The sequence below is a fragment of the Anas acuta genome, chromosome 7, assembly GCF_963932015.1.
Source record: "Anas acuta chromosome 7, bAnaAcu1.1, whole genome shotgun sequence".
NCBI classification, from domain to species: Eukaryota; Metazoa; Chordata; class Aves; order Anseriformes; family Anatidae; genus Anas; species Anas acuta.
Window position 1 is genome coordinate 7,884,085 of NC_088985.1, and position 15,800 is coordinate 7,899,884.

Below are 15,800 nucleotides of genomic sequence, written 5' to 3' on the forward strand. Positions count from 1 at the left end.
AAAGAGGTTCAGAGGGGAGGAGTAGGGAGAGGTACATGGTGGTATGTGGGTACAGTGAGGTTTAGATACAGGCAGTAAGCTGTGTGATTTTACTGTATCAGAAGGAAAGGTCCCTGAGGTCACGTAACTGTGGTTGGTCTCCATTCTCAAGCATTTCCTGAGAGTTGTCCCAAACCAAACAACTTCTAAAACCTAGTTTATTAGCCTGTGAACAGTACACAAACAGTGCATTATGTGCTGCCTTCTGGATAACATACAGAATGCTCAAAGTAGTTTCTGTTTTGGAGATTTAAAAGGTTATTTTGCTCTTAGCCATGTCATGTGCAAACTAGTGCAGTGGATGCATGCCATTTACTGGACCTCACAGCCTGGATTCAGAAAACATCTCCCAAGTTCCAGGGAGGAGCATTGACAGCCTCGTGAGACTGCTCTGGATTTTGTGCTGAGTTCTGATGGTTCAATATGATTTTGCTAATTGCACTTAAATTCACATGTAACTGTTTTTGTGTTTTGCTTTTTTTTAAAATACGTTTTGTGTTCCTTCCCTCAGGTGAGGAATGCCAGTATTGTCTCAAATATGCTGATTCCACTTTCAGGAACTTTTGATTCTTACCTAAAATAAATGAGACTGCCTTAAAATGCTAGTCTTCATTACTATGAAGCATGCTACTAAGAATACTGGGAAAGGTTAAAAACAGCATTTTTTTTTTATTATTTTTTTTTAGACTAGCTGCTGATCGTTCATATTTGTATAGAAAAAAATATGGTTCCTTATTTACTAGATACTTGTTCTGTGTTCATACTAGTAAAAGATCCTCCTGTAGGCCTGTAATGCTGCTGCTATTTTACCTCCCATAATGAATATTCAAAAGCTGCAGTCATTGAGGACTCAGGTGGCAAAAATAGTAAGATGATTGAAGTGAGCCTTGACAAAAAGCCTAAAAGTATATTCCTAACTACATGGAAATAGTGCTTATTCCCCTTTCTGACCACGTAAAGAATGGTGCCAGGAAATCTCCCATGAATTAAATGCCTCTTTCACATACTAGCATGATCGCATCTTTCTGTATGATGTGTTGTAATAAGTATGTTTAAAAAAAAAGGAAAAAGACAACAGGGCTTTCTGTAATCCTCTCTCACCAAATGTATTGGAATTGAAAAATGGGTATAAAGGACACACTGTTAAGATACGGCAATGCATGCATTGTTTTCTACATAATGCAGTCAGGGTCTCCATGGTAAAAAGAAATTTTTATTTTATTTTTTTTTGTCACCATCAGCAGTTAACCTAAAGTAGGAGCTGCTCCATTTCATTATAGGTTAAATGACTTTCCACGCAAAACTGGCTGAGAAATGTAAATCATTAGTGCTATTTTTTTTCATGGGTTTTTAAAATGTGCTTCAGGATTAGTGAAGAAAATGCAGTGCAGCATATGTTATTGTTCTGGAATTTTTTTTAATAGAAAGCCCTGCTTTTCAGCATTCCCCCTTCAGTGGAGTCACTTAGACACTTCCAGCTGGTGGCAGGGGATACAGCCATAATACAGCTTTCTCTGTCCCAGCTGTCTTTTTCATTACGTTAAATGCATTACGATGGCTGCAGTGTTTTATAAAGGTTCAGGTACAGAAAGGTACAGGAAGAAATCTGCAACTATGTATTTTTGTAGTGACTGCAAGCTTCTGTGAGATCTCTGAATCCTGAATGTGTTCCTGGCTCTGGTCACAGATTTCCTTCCAGTCATTGGAACATTTGCTGTAAGGGCTGGTTAAAGGTGCCCGAGGAAATCACCTTTTACAAGGGAGCATTGTTGTAAAGGATTTCTAATGCATTATGGCTCACGCAGCATCACAGTTAAAGAAAAACAGGGATTTAGAAATTAATGCTGAAGAAGAAACTGAGAAAAAAAGAAAACACAGGAAAAGATCCCGGGATCGGAAGAAAAAGGTATCTAAATCTGTGCCAAATTGTGACAGGGTTTCTTTTGTTTCAATTTTCTTACCTTGCAATTGAACTATCAAAGCTTGTTCTCACATGTAACGTGGTAGCTGTCGGAGCAATTTGTTAACATTTTAAAACTGCATTGATAACTACAACTGGGGGGTTTGTAAAGCAATTGAATGTTTAATTGGATATTAGTTGATTGCAGTGATGATGCAGAAGGTGTCCGTTCATTTCACAGATAAATCACTTGTGTTACCTTGATATGCAAACTGTCTGTGAGTTGGAATTAGTTTGTAACCATGATGTGAGGTAAAATGCTGAGCTTTCTCGTGGGTTTAACAGAATAATAGTTAAGCCTTACATACATATATGTAAGGGGAACGTGTGTGGAGGAAGATTTTTTTCTTTGTGTTGGGACTGTGTCACATGCTTGGCTTCTCAAACATCCATTTTTGGGATAATGTTACAGAAATAGGGTGTCTTATTGTTTCTATTTTTTCTTAAGAGCGAACTGTGTTACAGAATTCAGCCATAACAATCTGTTATTAGCAACTTCCTATTGTTAGGGAAATAGGTGACAGATCTCAGAGCCAATTTCTTTTTTTTTTTTTTTTTTTTTTTTTTCTCTGTTTTCTTCTTTAGATTTGTCTTAGATGCAGAAAATCCTCCAGCATACTAGGACCTGAAAAAATCAGCAGGCACTGCATTGCTCATTGTTCAGTTAAGGAGCTTCTGTGTGATGCAAGCCTGACTATTTTTCTCCAAGGTATCAGGCAAAATAGTTACAGTTTGTGTTATAATGACAGCTAATGAGGACAGCCACTTTGGCTTCTCTGTGGATGTCCTTAAAAATGACACCTTAAACCCTGCTCCACTGAAAGAAGGCCCTGCCATGATTTTTGGTTGTGTTTCATGGCAATTTTTCAAGAAAATATCAAGAAGCCTGTTGTCTTAACAGAAACCTGGGCATGTAGTATTTCTGTGTGTCTTTGTGAAATCCCCCTAAGGGGGATTGGATAATCTTCATATGCTCAGAGAAGCGGTGCATGTGCTTCCTAAATGACATGTAGATTTCCTCTAACATATGTGCATCTTTTGGTTGGGTGAGAGTCAGCATTTCCTTGCCCTTTTCTCTTATTTCTCGGTGGTGGCAGTGCTATACATAATGAAAAGCACTAAGAAACCCACTGCCTTCTGTTCTAGTGAACACATTAGGAGACCGTTTAGATGGCTGCAGTGAATGTACTGCAGCAAGTTAGCTGTACATATTTTTTCTGAGTGAATGTATATGTAAAGATCTTCTGAATCATCTTCCAATATAAATGGAAGTGTGAAAAATAAGATTCTGTCTTGGGGCCCTGCTGTTTGAAACTGGCCCAAATTAGTAATATTTCTTTTCTTTGCTGTTTAGGTTCTTTGCAGGTCTGTAATGTAGCTGCTGGGGTGGGTTTCCCCATCCAAGCTGAAAAGGACCACAGCAGTTGTGCATTTTAGGAGCTGGTGGTCAACCCATATTTATTTACCTGTGGGTTGTGAGTTACAATGTATAGTTTAAGTTACCTCTGCTTGTGGTGTAGGAAGCCCACGTTGTACTTGATGTGCTTAAGTTTAACAATAGTATGCTTGCCAGTATACATATACTGTCTTTGTGTGAGGGTGCTTTGGCACAGTTTGTAATTAGAGCAATGTAGAAGGGATGTGGCAGTGAGAGGCACTTGATTCAGTGAGGTGAGACAATTGCTTTGTAGACAAAAATGCTTTATTGTTTATACAACATAGTGCTGTAAAATGGAAATCTCTTAGCAACCAGAGTGGCACATGGATAAAATATCAACCTATTAATCTCAAATGTCTGGATTTTTTTCAGTATTTTATTTCTGCATCTTAAGAGTGAGATAAAATAGTTTTCACTCTATCAAAGACTTTCATTGTTTTTTTCCTTTGTGTCATGCTGGAATTTGGTAGCTTGTTCCAATTTCTTTGAGGATTTCCTTAGGACTTGGCAGATTCAGGGTGGGTAGTGGCTACTAGGAGAATGGAGCAAAACCCATCAACTTTAACATTTATATATTTGGGCATCAGTATACCTACAGCAGAAAACGGTTTGCCAACCGGTATGTGAGGCGTAGGAAGTCCAGTAATTGTGGTTTGTCATTTTGTACTTTCCTGACTATTTAAAACATTTTCCCCCCAATTTTTCCACTATGAGTTGTGAGTCACTTCTTGTTCCTCTGCACCACCCACAAGCAAGCAGTACTCGTTTTTTTTTTTTGTTGATCACATGATACTGCACAAAGCTAACCCTTTGCCTAAGCAGCATACAGAGCTTTAGGGTCTTCCAAGCACATTGGTAGCAGCAATTAGTGCTAACATTCCTGGATGATTTATTCAGTAAGGTGACTGAGGCAACCAATGGTTAGAAAGTAAGGCTGGTGGGAGCACGCAGTGTCCTAGGCTGGATGATGCCAGCAATGGTCATGCTGATTTGTGTCGCTGAGTAGTTTTAGCATTGCAGTCTAAGGTTAGTATTTCACAGGTTTTGACTGGTTAAGCAACTTAAGGTGTAATAATGTTTCTGTTAAGGCTTCCTTCAATATTTGTATGAGAGAAATGACCTTTTTAAAAATATGCAAAACAAAACCCTGTATTATATGCAATCCCACTTTATTTCAAGCTGAGATTTTCCAAATTGCTGCACTTCCTCTGTAGAAACACAGTGCTTCTGTGCACCACGGGCCCACCACGGTGTGTGTTTGCTTGAATTCGAGGCATTTCTAAAGATTCAGAGTTTAAATAGTTTAGTTCATACAAGAGAAAGATGGGACCAAGAAATGCAGCAAGTACAGTGAAGGATCTGCATTATACAGCTTCCAATTTATTCTGTTCAATTTCATTTTACAGCTTCAAGCAATCCTGCTTCTGGGTGGTTGTGCAGTGTCCTACACTGCAAGTATTTTGAGTACACCCAAGGACAGACTGCCTTAAATGATACCTCAGAACAAGCCAAGACACCTTTAATACTAAGTGATTGATACGGTTTGCTTGATTCCTTATAGTTTGGCTTATGAAAAGTAGAAATTGTTTATCCTGTAGTAATGTGTGGAAGGAAGTTACTTAGTGCCATTCCTAAAATAGATTTTTTTTTCCTTCCGTACATAATAGAAGAGAAGGGTAGCTTTTGGCACATACTCAATGATTTATGTTTTATGCAATATTCAGTAAGACTGAAGTGGTTTCCATTTGCCTGTAGTGTTCAGGAACTAGCATGTTCTTTGGGGACACAGAATAGCACCATCATGATGCAAGGCCTGTGTGCTGCCATCTCTGAGATGTTGAAGGCTGCTGCTGTCACATCCACTGCTGCTGCAAACTTGTGGGTAGCAGGGGAAGTAATAGGTGCTAATGTTGCAAGTCTTGGCTATTTCATCTTGAGACTTGTGGTGTTTGAAAGTGTTACAGCTTCCAGGTGTGCTGGAAAAATTGCTCAGGACTATGCTACTGGTTAAATTTAAATCCTATGTCAGCAGCGGTGGACCTGTAGGTGTGCGGCTGCTGGTGGGGCACAGAGGAGCTTGCCCACCTCCCAGGCTGGGCTGCTCCTTGCTGCCAGGGCCTGCTGGGGCTGCTCAGGTGAGCAGGGCCGGGAGCACCCCTGGGCAGTGGGACCCAGGTAGGCTGCAGCACGAGGGGCTGTGATCTTAAAAAGTAATTGGTATAGAACTGGTGCAGTGTTCATGTGCATCAAAGCCTAATAGTTACCAGGTAAAGCTAGGAGGGTGAGCTTCAAAGCTTTAAACTTAGAAAGCAAGTGCAAATCACCATGTATTTTTAAATTTTTAATCTCATGATTTTCAAACAAATCTGCAGAACAGTGAGATTTACTTCATGGTTTCTGAACAGTTGAACTTGATAGTAACAAATCTAAACATGTAGGGCACAAATGATTGTGCCTTAACTCATTTGTGTTAAGGCACAAACCCTGAAGGTATTGCGCCAATGCACTTGGGAGCATGATGTCACAAAGGAGAGGATGTAGATCAGGACATGACGGAAAAATTGTTGAAGTCGATGGATCTTGCCAAGGTGCTAGGAAAACTTGGATCATGTCCTTGATTTTGGACATGATGCTCCCTGTCAGAGGCAAATACTAAAAATTGCAGGACATTTTGGTAGCTATTTAGGGTCACTGGTGGATGTGGTATCTACTAGCAGCAGTGAGTTCTTAGCAGCTGGAGTTCTGGTGGTGAAAGAGTGTTTCTATTCAGCTGACAAAAACAATTCTTTCTTTGAAGATGACCCCCCAAATAATGAAAAGATAGCATTGTATTGTGTGGGTAGCACTACAGCATCATTTGAAGTGGGCACTGCGCAGTGTTACTTTCTTGTTTATAAACCCAGAAAATGTTTTATGCTGTTAGAAAATTACATTTAATTGAGGCAGGTTTTAGAATGTTCTCACCTCTTCCTCTGCCTCCTTGATGCCTCAGGGTTGGGCAACTGCCATGGATGGCTATTAGTTATTATGGAAACGTCAGTTTGGGTTATAAACCACATTATATTTAATTAATGTTATCAGCTCATGGTGGGAGGAGATGGGGAGGACATAGGACTTAACAATAGGTGATCTTTCCATTATAGGAAGATTGTTAAATGACTAGATTTAGAGCTGGACTCTCAGCGAGTGTAAATCAATACTGTTTCAGCTACCTGGATGGTATTAATGGAGTCTTTTATTCTTCTGTCTTTTCCACCTAGGCTGGGCATTATTTGTTCTTTGGGGGTGGGGGGGGAGGAGGAGGGCTGAGAGGAGAAGGGGCAGAGGGAAGTGTATCTTCCAGGGAAAATGGATGCTTTGGAAGAAGAAGAAAGATGAAAAGGGTTATTTGGTGAACAATGTCTAAAAACAAAAACACAACAAATCTTGTGATTGTGAATGTTCAGCACTGTTCCAAAATTCAAAGCCCTGCTGAATGTTGTGCTATAAAGTTGCCTGAACTGTGTCTTTGGGATGAGTCCCAGGTACTTTGATACAATTCCTTGCCTATTCAGTAAATATTTGTGACTGAGTCAAAATATTTGTGAGTAGTTTAACTGACTGAGCACCTGCTAAAACTGGGTGTTAGACTCAGTTAGCCCTCATCTGATTTGGCTAGGATCTGCGTTATTCAGGTGTGGTGTGGGTAGAGGCAAGAAATGGAGAAGCAAATTTGAGCTGAATTTAACTTCCCCTCCTGCCTTCCCCCTGACTTAATTCATTTGCAAAGCCTAATGCTTTCCTGTGTTGATTTGGATGGGAGTCAGAAGACAAGGCACTGCTGTTCAGTTGGTCATACAACTGTTGGGATCACCAGTGGAGTAGTAGTGGGGACAGCTGTGGTGCTAGCACAGGACTGCTCTGCAAAGGGGACAGAACCAGGCCCAAAGATTTTGGTTGGCCCTGTGGAGTTGGAAACCTCTTAGCAACCCCACAAGTTATCCCCGCCCCCCTTGCTAGACTGGGATATGTGGGGCCCCTTTTAGATAATGAGCTTGATGTAGACAATACAGCTGCGCCATGTTGTTCCTGCCTTCAGTTACCTAACGTAGGCTGTAGCCCTTTATATTTAATGGAAAAACCTAGGTTCCTTCAGAGGATAGTTCAGTGCATGTAAGCGAGACAATTTACAGCAGTGCCCTCATTTTCAAATATATGAGTACCTTCCAGCCCTGCAGCTTCAGCTGTGAGCTATGGGCATTTGGGCATCCTGTAAATCAGGCCCTGGCATCTGTGGTTGATCTTTGGAATTGTATAACATGCTTAAAAACTGTTCTAGTATGTCTGCTATCTGAGTGGGGTGGTTTTGTGAGCTCAACTTTGTTGGCTGGCACGTTGGTTAGTTAAAGCTAACCTAGAAGAGGTTATCTCTTGGTTTTATTTTTGGAGAGATTGAAATCACTGTATGGAGTCTGGAGAGGGAAATGCAACAGAATGCTTCTTTAGTATTTATTCAAGTAAGACTAATATGGGCAGGAGAACTAGAGTGAAAGAAGAGGCTTGTTTTGCTAATTGAAAAAGAAAATTGCTCTGAAATGTGTTTATTTAAAAAAAAGAAAAAAGAAGCTGATGTTTCCCATTATTTACAAAGCTATGACTTTAGTAGTGAGTTCATCCCAAGTGAGGTTGTTAGTGCTCTGAGATGTTCCCAAGTAGTTTAACACCTTTATGTTATATACCAGAAATAAAGCTTGATACTGCCTTTGTAGTCACAGAAGGATGCAGGACACGTTGTATTGCTTCATCTCCTTCATCTCAGCAAAATCTTATACATTTTTCTTTGGTTTATTTGAATGAATTGAAATGTAGTTTACCCAACTGTTTGTTAAGCTGTTATATTCTGTTAATAATAACTGTTTTGTTAACAATTTTGAATTTTAGTTTATTGGGCAGGTGAAGAGTCTAAGATGTTGTGCTATAGCAACTTATGTATCAATTTTAAACGTTTGTAGTTCTTTTTAATATCTTTCTAATCTTTCCTTGGAAAACATTGTTAAAGAGAAAACAACAAGGTACAAGGGATTCAATTATGCTGTGTGTTTTATTGTACAAATGCTGATCTCCCATTTTAGGCAGAATATAGCCTACTCCCTACTTATCCACTTGGAATTAAGAGAACTATAGCATTTGTTACTTCTTGTTAAAGTTAGTGGTATCCTAGGCATTTGTTAACACATTGAGCACAAGAAGGTAATGAAGTTCTGTACCTTAACCAGGTATTTGCTACCCAATCATGGCAAATGATACAGACACAATGTCAGCTTTTATTCTGTGAGTGTGGCATGCTATTTATCCTAGTGCCTAGTAGGGGGCTCAGCAAAATCTGTCAGTAGTGTTAAACATGGTGTCTCCAGTGACCCCTTCTCTAACCAGAGACAAGAAGGCTCCTGAGGTGCCTGATGTTTCACCCATGGAAGCAGTCCAGAACCAGAAAGGCTGTGGTCTTGCTACTTGTCTCCCTTGTGAGGGAGGGGATGGGTATGTCATGTTGATACCCGATCCACTGTCAGTGGAAATCAAGGAGAGAGCCTCTGATTTTTCACTTTTCTGCAGAACATTCTGTGATGGCTTGGAGAAAATTGTGGTTTGTAGACTCTGAACAAGTTCCTGAAAGCTGTCAGTTCTGGTGCTTATTGAGGGAGAAGTCACTGGGCACTACATAAGCTTTAATTATGTTCATGTGTTCCACACCCATTTATACTACCCCTTTAAATGCATATACGTAGGCAGGATGAGGCTATACTATATCATTACTTTTATTTTTGAAAGCAGGAAAGCCTATCCCTTTCTTTTTTCCCTCCTGTGAAAATTCGTGGATCTGAGCTACAGACCTAATCTTAACCCTGTGTCCTCTGTCTTTTGAAAAATGATTTGAAGTATCCCAGCTCTGCTGGAATAAGAACTGGGAGGGAAACTGCTGGATTCTGAGTGCAGCAAAAGGATTTCCAGTAGCTGCTGAAGTAGTTGTTGCATTATTGTATTTAAAAGTAAGTACAATGATTATGCAAATCTTTGAACAGTGATAGGCTACAACAACTAGTAACCAATCTGAATTCGAGTACTCCCATATTTCACCAGTACAGAGGAATAACAATAGGGAGTAACAAGTACTTTTCTCCCCTAATGATGTAGTGATCTGCCAGGCTGAGGATGGTGCTCTTGTGAACAGCTCTTTGCACGGCGTCTTTGTGCTTTGATGACAGAAGAGTTCAGAGTACAGAAATTCACTCCAAACTTGCCCTGTTGCCTACAGTGAGCCTGTGTCTCTGCTAAGCAGCACTTAGGCTGGGAGAGGTTGCATGGTGCTGAAGGTGGTTTCACTTTTGAAGCTTGTTCCTTTTGCTCCTGTGCAGCAGTTCCTGGGATGCCAGGCTCATCCCATTGCCTGAGCTGTTGGCCAGGCTGGGTCCTGAGGGAAAAGCTTTCCACAAAGTTGTTAACGGAGTTTTCAAAAATATACAATATGGTGGAGTATATAAATCATTTGTTTCTCCATGAATGTAGTTTATAGCAGGATTCTGTTTCTGCTTTAAATGAAAATACAGTTTCAAAAAACAAATCATGAAATAGATCAAGAAGTTGAACAGTATTTATCAAGCATCTGCCACTTTCCTGAAATTTTTCAAATTAGAGCATCACCAGAAATTTTTACATCCTATTTAGAGTTCACAACTGCAACTCCTAGTACCTGCCTTCCATTTAGAGCACGATGATGTGCACATTCTGGAGATCTTCCTTAAAGGCAGTATTAAAATGAGCAATCAGTTATGCTATCCTGTCTGTACCTTATAATAAGCTGTACTTGTGGCTGCACTTTTTAGTGTTAGTAGAAGATACAGTAGTGGAATTTACTTTGTCCACCACATCAGTTCATTTTCTGGGGGATTACTCTTAAACTTCAGGACCTGGAGTAACTCTGTCATTGACTTCCTTCAGCTAAGTGAGGCCATCCCATCTAGCTGGGCAGTTGTCCTTCACAGTGACGTGTCCTGTATGTTGTACCCAAGCTTACCCATCTGGAGGTGGCTTCCCATGTGTTCTTCCAACCTGTAGAAAACCAAAGCTGTGCAACGTCCACTGAGCATATATTCCCACTGCTTCCCAGCACAAATTTATGGGGCATTATAGCAACAAAAGGCAAAGGAAAAATTGAGCCATTGACTCTAGCTGTGTTATGTATGATTACAACCCTGAAAAAATGACTTAGAATTAGTTTATCTTATGTATGTAAGCATTCATAGCTCTGGGCAAGATTCTTTCATGGGCTGAATAATTTTATTTTCTACCACACAACATTTTCTTTTTCCTCTGACTGCATTGTTGCTCCTTCTGGACACTACCATGGTATCTCTGAAACTGCAATAATTTCCCATTCATTAATCACTAGCTTAACATTTAGCATTTACAGCCATCTCATCAGCTAAATTTACCATTGGCCTGCAAGCAGGTATCAGCATCTGGATGATCTGAGTCTCTAACCTCTTCTCCTGCCCACTTGGGATTTGTATGAATCCAGCAATCATCTCTGGTGCTGAGGCTCATGTGTTTTCATGCCCAGGCTGCAGTAAAATTAATGCAGATATTACTCAGATACAGATTGCTGACTGGATAGTGAAGTCAATAAGCCTGAAGTGCTCTTCATGCCTCAGGGTAGAGAACCCCCAAGAGAAGAGATGCATATACCAAGCCCCTCATGATGCAGCAAATTAAAAAAAAAAAAAGTTGGGGGTGCCTCAGTCTGTGTGAGTAAATGCAGCATTTTCCTGTACTGCTGAGGAAGCCTCTCAAAAGAGTTTTTTTTTGGCAGGCAGTAGCAGACTTTGTTCTGGAGGGTGGCTGTGGACAGTTTCGGTTTTCTTACACAAGACTCTTAAAAGTTAAAGCATCCCACTGTGAAATAATGCTGAGAAGTGGGTGGGAAAGGTTTCCTTTATTACATTTTTATCATCTAAGCAAAAAAAACATCTTTGAGGAGAATCAGTGAATGTGCTGTATACCTGCAGTCCTAGTTTTTCATGCCACTTGATTTAATCTGAAACCACCAGCACTTTGAAGCTGTTAAACATCAAAATTCTGATAACTAAAGACTGCTGTTTTTCTACCAGTCTGAAAAGATTAAAAAGATGTTGAGAGGAAAGCATCTTATGACAGTGGGTGCGCAATCAAAGTTCCTAAGTAGGGCAGCCTGAGGAACAGTGAATGCTTTTTAACTTTTATGGGAAATTATATTTTGTTTGATGTGCATATCTTATGTTTTCCTGTCTACCTTTTTTGTAATATCAGAATGTCTGGTAACATTTAAAAAAAAAGCTTAGTAAATGTTTTGCACACTCAGCACACGCTACCCACATAGAAGGTAAAAGTATGCAAACTTCCAAGTTGTTGAAGAGACAAGGAAGGGCAGGGGCTTCTCCCACCGACTCTTCCACTGGTTTGCTCTTAAGCAAAGTATTTAACTCCTGGTTTTCCACTCTAAAATATTTCCATATTTTTCTACTTCTGCACTTGAAGGATCTGTTTTCAAATAACAAACACCAACTATTTTTATTTTCCTGTTGTGTTTTGCATACCTCATGTGAGGATGATTGCTACTCAGTCAGGCCCATGCACAGTTGATATTTTTTAATGACCTAAAAGCTGTTCTGCATTGCCCTGGTGTGTGACTTCTTGGTCGTGTCCACCCAGGGACATCTTCGCTGGTGCCTTGACATGCTTCTGGAGGAGGAATGTTTTTGTTTTGTTTTATTTTGTTTTTAAACAAGTGTGTGCTTTTTAAAAATCTTTTATTGGAGTGGAAACATGTGGTGCACTATACCAAGACATTGGCTGAAAGGCTGCTTTAGTTCCACTGATCATACAGCCGAAGTTTCATGAGAAACACATTATTTGCAGAGATTTTGTAAACCTTTCCAAATTGTTTCCATTTAACACATCTGATATACAGAATAATCATCAAAATTCTGGTATTAAAGTGCATGAATTTAATCTGAAATGGTTAAATGTACTGTAGTTTCTAATGGTTGCATCTTCTTGTTGACCTATGTGCCTGTTATGCTTGGAGCTAAACTCGTTGAATTGTGGTCAAGTCATAGGTCCAATTAGAAGAACCACTGAGCATAAGCAATAAATTCAGCTTGAAAGGCCACATGCACAATCTGCCTTGGGTCGGGAAGCCAAGAGATGCTGTGACCAAACAAGATCCGCAGGGGAGCTGTTCAGAACTGTAGCCCGTTGTTCCCAAAAGCAAAGCTGCACATTTCTCCTTGTTTACTACCAAATGCAAATGAACAAAACTGGTGACACTTCTAAATCGATTTGAAGGAAGATGAGAATAAAGGAACGAAAGCATGAGAAAGGGCCTTGATGTTGGAAAATGGGAAGTTATGCAGGAGTGGCTGGGGCAGCTGGCCTAGTTTATTTTTGTAGGGTGGTAAAGAGCTGTTGGGAGCTGAAACCCTTGTTATGAGGAGCTCCTTATTCACTTGTGACATCTTGCACAGGTGAGGTGGGTAGATAAAACCCTGGCTGCAACAAAACATTCATCTGGTCCATCTCTGTTGGGGTCTGGGCTGCAAACCTTGCTGAATTTAGGAGGGCCTTCAGCTCCTTGTGGGATGGTGCAGATAGGCTCTGCAAGCACTGAAGGTGTGATACGTAACAGTAAAGGTGGCTAAGGGATGGCTTTCCTCCTTGTGAGCAACAGTGGCATTACAAGCAAGCAGAGTGCTGCCTGCAGGACTGCTGAGCTCTGATTTCATGGCTGCTGTGGGATTGCAGTCGTCCTTGTGAAACCCCTCTTCCCTAGGCAGAGATGCTGGCCTGTTAGGGGCAGAAATTCAGGCATGGAACGAGACAAATGATAAAATCCTCTAGCTTTATATAGCAGGGTGAGAAATTTAATTGGTTGAAGGACATCCAGGAGATTGCATCTGATTAAGTCCTTGAAAATATAAGATCTTTTATCCATTGCCTGGTTATGTGAATTCACACCACAGATATACAGCTTATTGCTTTGTCAAAGTCTGCTTACAGAGAGGTAACCACAAATTAATCAGGGCTTGTCAGTTTTAAGGTACTTCTGATATGAATTTGAGCATTTCACTTACACCTACAAAATGGCAATTGTTCCCTAAAATAGCAGGCTGCTAAGCAAAATAATTTTTAACCCTTAAAGTGTAGGGAAGAAAATGAAATTCATATCCACTCTGCTCTTCTTTGCTTTGCAGTAAAATTTTCTCACATTTTCTTGACAAGTTATAATCTCTGTCCTAGTTTTAACAAGATGCTCTGCTCTCTGTGACTGCCTGTTTCCTAGAAAATAGTTTCTGAAAAAGGAGCAAAGGTGATACCCTGCAAGGAAAATAAAGTCATGGGTTATCTTCATATTAAACTTAGACAATATTTTAAGGAAGTATTGAGAAAATATACAAATAGGGGGAAAAATGGGGATTTGGGGTGCAATAAAACTTGTGAAGCTAGCAGCAGAAAAAACTATCTTAGTTTTCTGTGTCTTCCAGTGGGATCAAATTTGTCTCATTTATTCAAAATATTTTTGTATTTGTATTCTTTCAGAAATGTGTATGGTAACTAGTGGCAGTTGATTCTGTTAATGTCAGTTATTTTATGCATTTCTTTTTCAGATGAATATTCAGTCCTTTGCCTCTTGGATAGCTTTGTTCATGCAAACGAAAATGGAATATATGAAGTCTTATTAATATGAGGACTGCCTGGAATCAGTTTTATTTTATGGGCAGCCAGTTATTGTGATGTACTAAATGTGATTTGTCTACAGTTCTTACATTTGGCAGTTGCAAATTTCAGCTGCATAGCTTTAGGGAGGATTTTCTAGCAGTACAAGTTGGGTCTAATGTATAACAACCTTATTTTGAATACATCCTGCTGTTTGATGAAGAGACATTTATGGCTGCTCAGAGGAATGGTGGTGGCAGGAGAGGTCAAGGTCAGAGATAATTCAGGGAGTGCGTGAACAAGCCTGCCAGCGACAATGGGCACTTCCTGCAAGGGGCAGAACCACAGTGTTTAGTACCAGAGCAGTGATAGTGCCTGATGTCAGTTTTCCTTCCATAATGAGGAAATGCAGTTACATTCCGTGGGGTTCTTGGTTGATGGCTGCACTGGCATTGTGTGGTAACCCAGTGCAGGGAAGCCAGTGCAGGAAAGCTGTTGTCCTTCAGCTTTACTGTTGTTAGCATACTTCCCGTGTATTCAGAGAACACTTTTCTTCCATTCTGAAGTATTGTAAACATTAAGATTGGGCTTTAAAAGAAGCTGCATGTCTTTTACGTCCAGTCACAGTGTACTTGGAATGACTTCTAAAAATGTGTCATCTATGGGCCATGGCGCGTGCTGCCTTTCGTGATGCTGCCAAATGCAGTGGGAGTGCATCAAACACCTCGTAGTACAGACTGCAAAATGAAGGGAACTCACCTGTCTCATCAGAAAGAGAGAATTTAAATATGTTTCCCCCCAAAGAGCTAAGTTCTTTTGCATTTAATCAAGGAAAGCTTCACTTTGCTTTGATTTTGAAAACCGCTAGTTTCAAAATATGTATTGGATATTGCAATTAAACTTCATAATGAAAAGCGATGCTAAGTGCTGGCCACATTATAGTTCTCAGAAAACAAAATATTTTGCAACTTGATAGGCTAATCAGCTTTATGTATTGAGCTGACAGAAAAGCAAAACTTTGTGCAGCTCCTGCTTTTGAAATCTTTATTTAACTTTTACTTCCGCTTTCAGCCAGAGAATCATACTAAGAAGGTACACCGCTGTTCCTTAAAGCTCACAAAAGACTAAGCAGACAGCATGATATCTTTGGTTCTGTTGTCATGGGTCTGGTTAGTCAAAAGTGCTAAATATTCTGGCACTAATCCAGCAAAGTACTCAAGTGTGCACTTAAACTTGAGCCTTTTTGTCATTCCATGGAGTACAGAGGGAGCACTGTGTACTTAAAACTGAGTCTACTCTTAAGTGATGTGGTGAGTGGAGGTCATAGTGCTTATGCCATCAGAAAATGGTGAGTTTTTAGAGGAAAAGGTCCATACTAAAATGCTATCAGTTCTTCCAGCTCTGTACAAACTGCCTTGGGTGTGAGCTCCTGCAAGCTGGAGATGACATCTTTAATTTTGAATAGTGAATTAAAATAGTGGAGAGTCAGATTAAATTACTTTCTTCATAGGTGCTTTAAACCAACATTACCAGTATTTGCATATCAGTAAACAATGGTAAAGAACTGATAGTGAATAAACCTTGAAGGTGAGAACAATGATAAATCCATGATTTAAGGCAAGGAAAACCACCTAG

At 40.0% G+C, this 15,800-nt stretch overlaps 1 protein-coding gene across 27 annotated transcripts in view; it reads left to right on the forward strand.

Annotated features, from left to right (window-relative positions):
* The window catches only part of ANK3 (ankyrin 3), a 296,280-nt gene that overhangs the window by 93,897 nt on the left and 186,583 nt on the right, over nucleotides 1-15,800 (forward strand). For 4 of the 27 annotated variants that reach the window (XM_068688709.1, XM_068688710.1, XM_068688717.1 and 1 more), the window contains exon 1: nucleotides 1,460-1,945. The exons of 1 other annotated variant lie outside the window; for it this stretch is intronic. In XM_068688709.1, the coding sequence (XP_068544810.1) occupies nucleotides 1,832-1,945 (114 nt within the window). In that variant the 5' untranslated portion in view covers nucleotides 1,460-1,831. Of the gene's footprint in view, nucleotides 1-1,420; nucleotides 1,946-15,800 lie in introns of those variants that run through there. 22 more of the 27 variants (XM_068688723.1, XM_068688728.1, XM_068688731.1 and 19 more) reach the window with 15 other exon arrangements.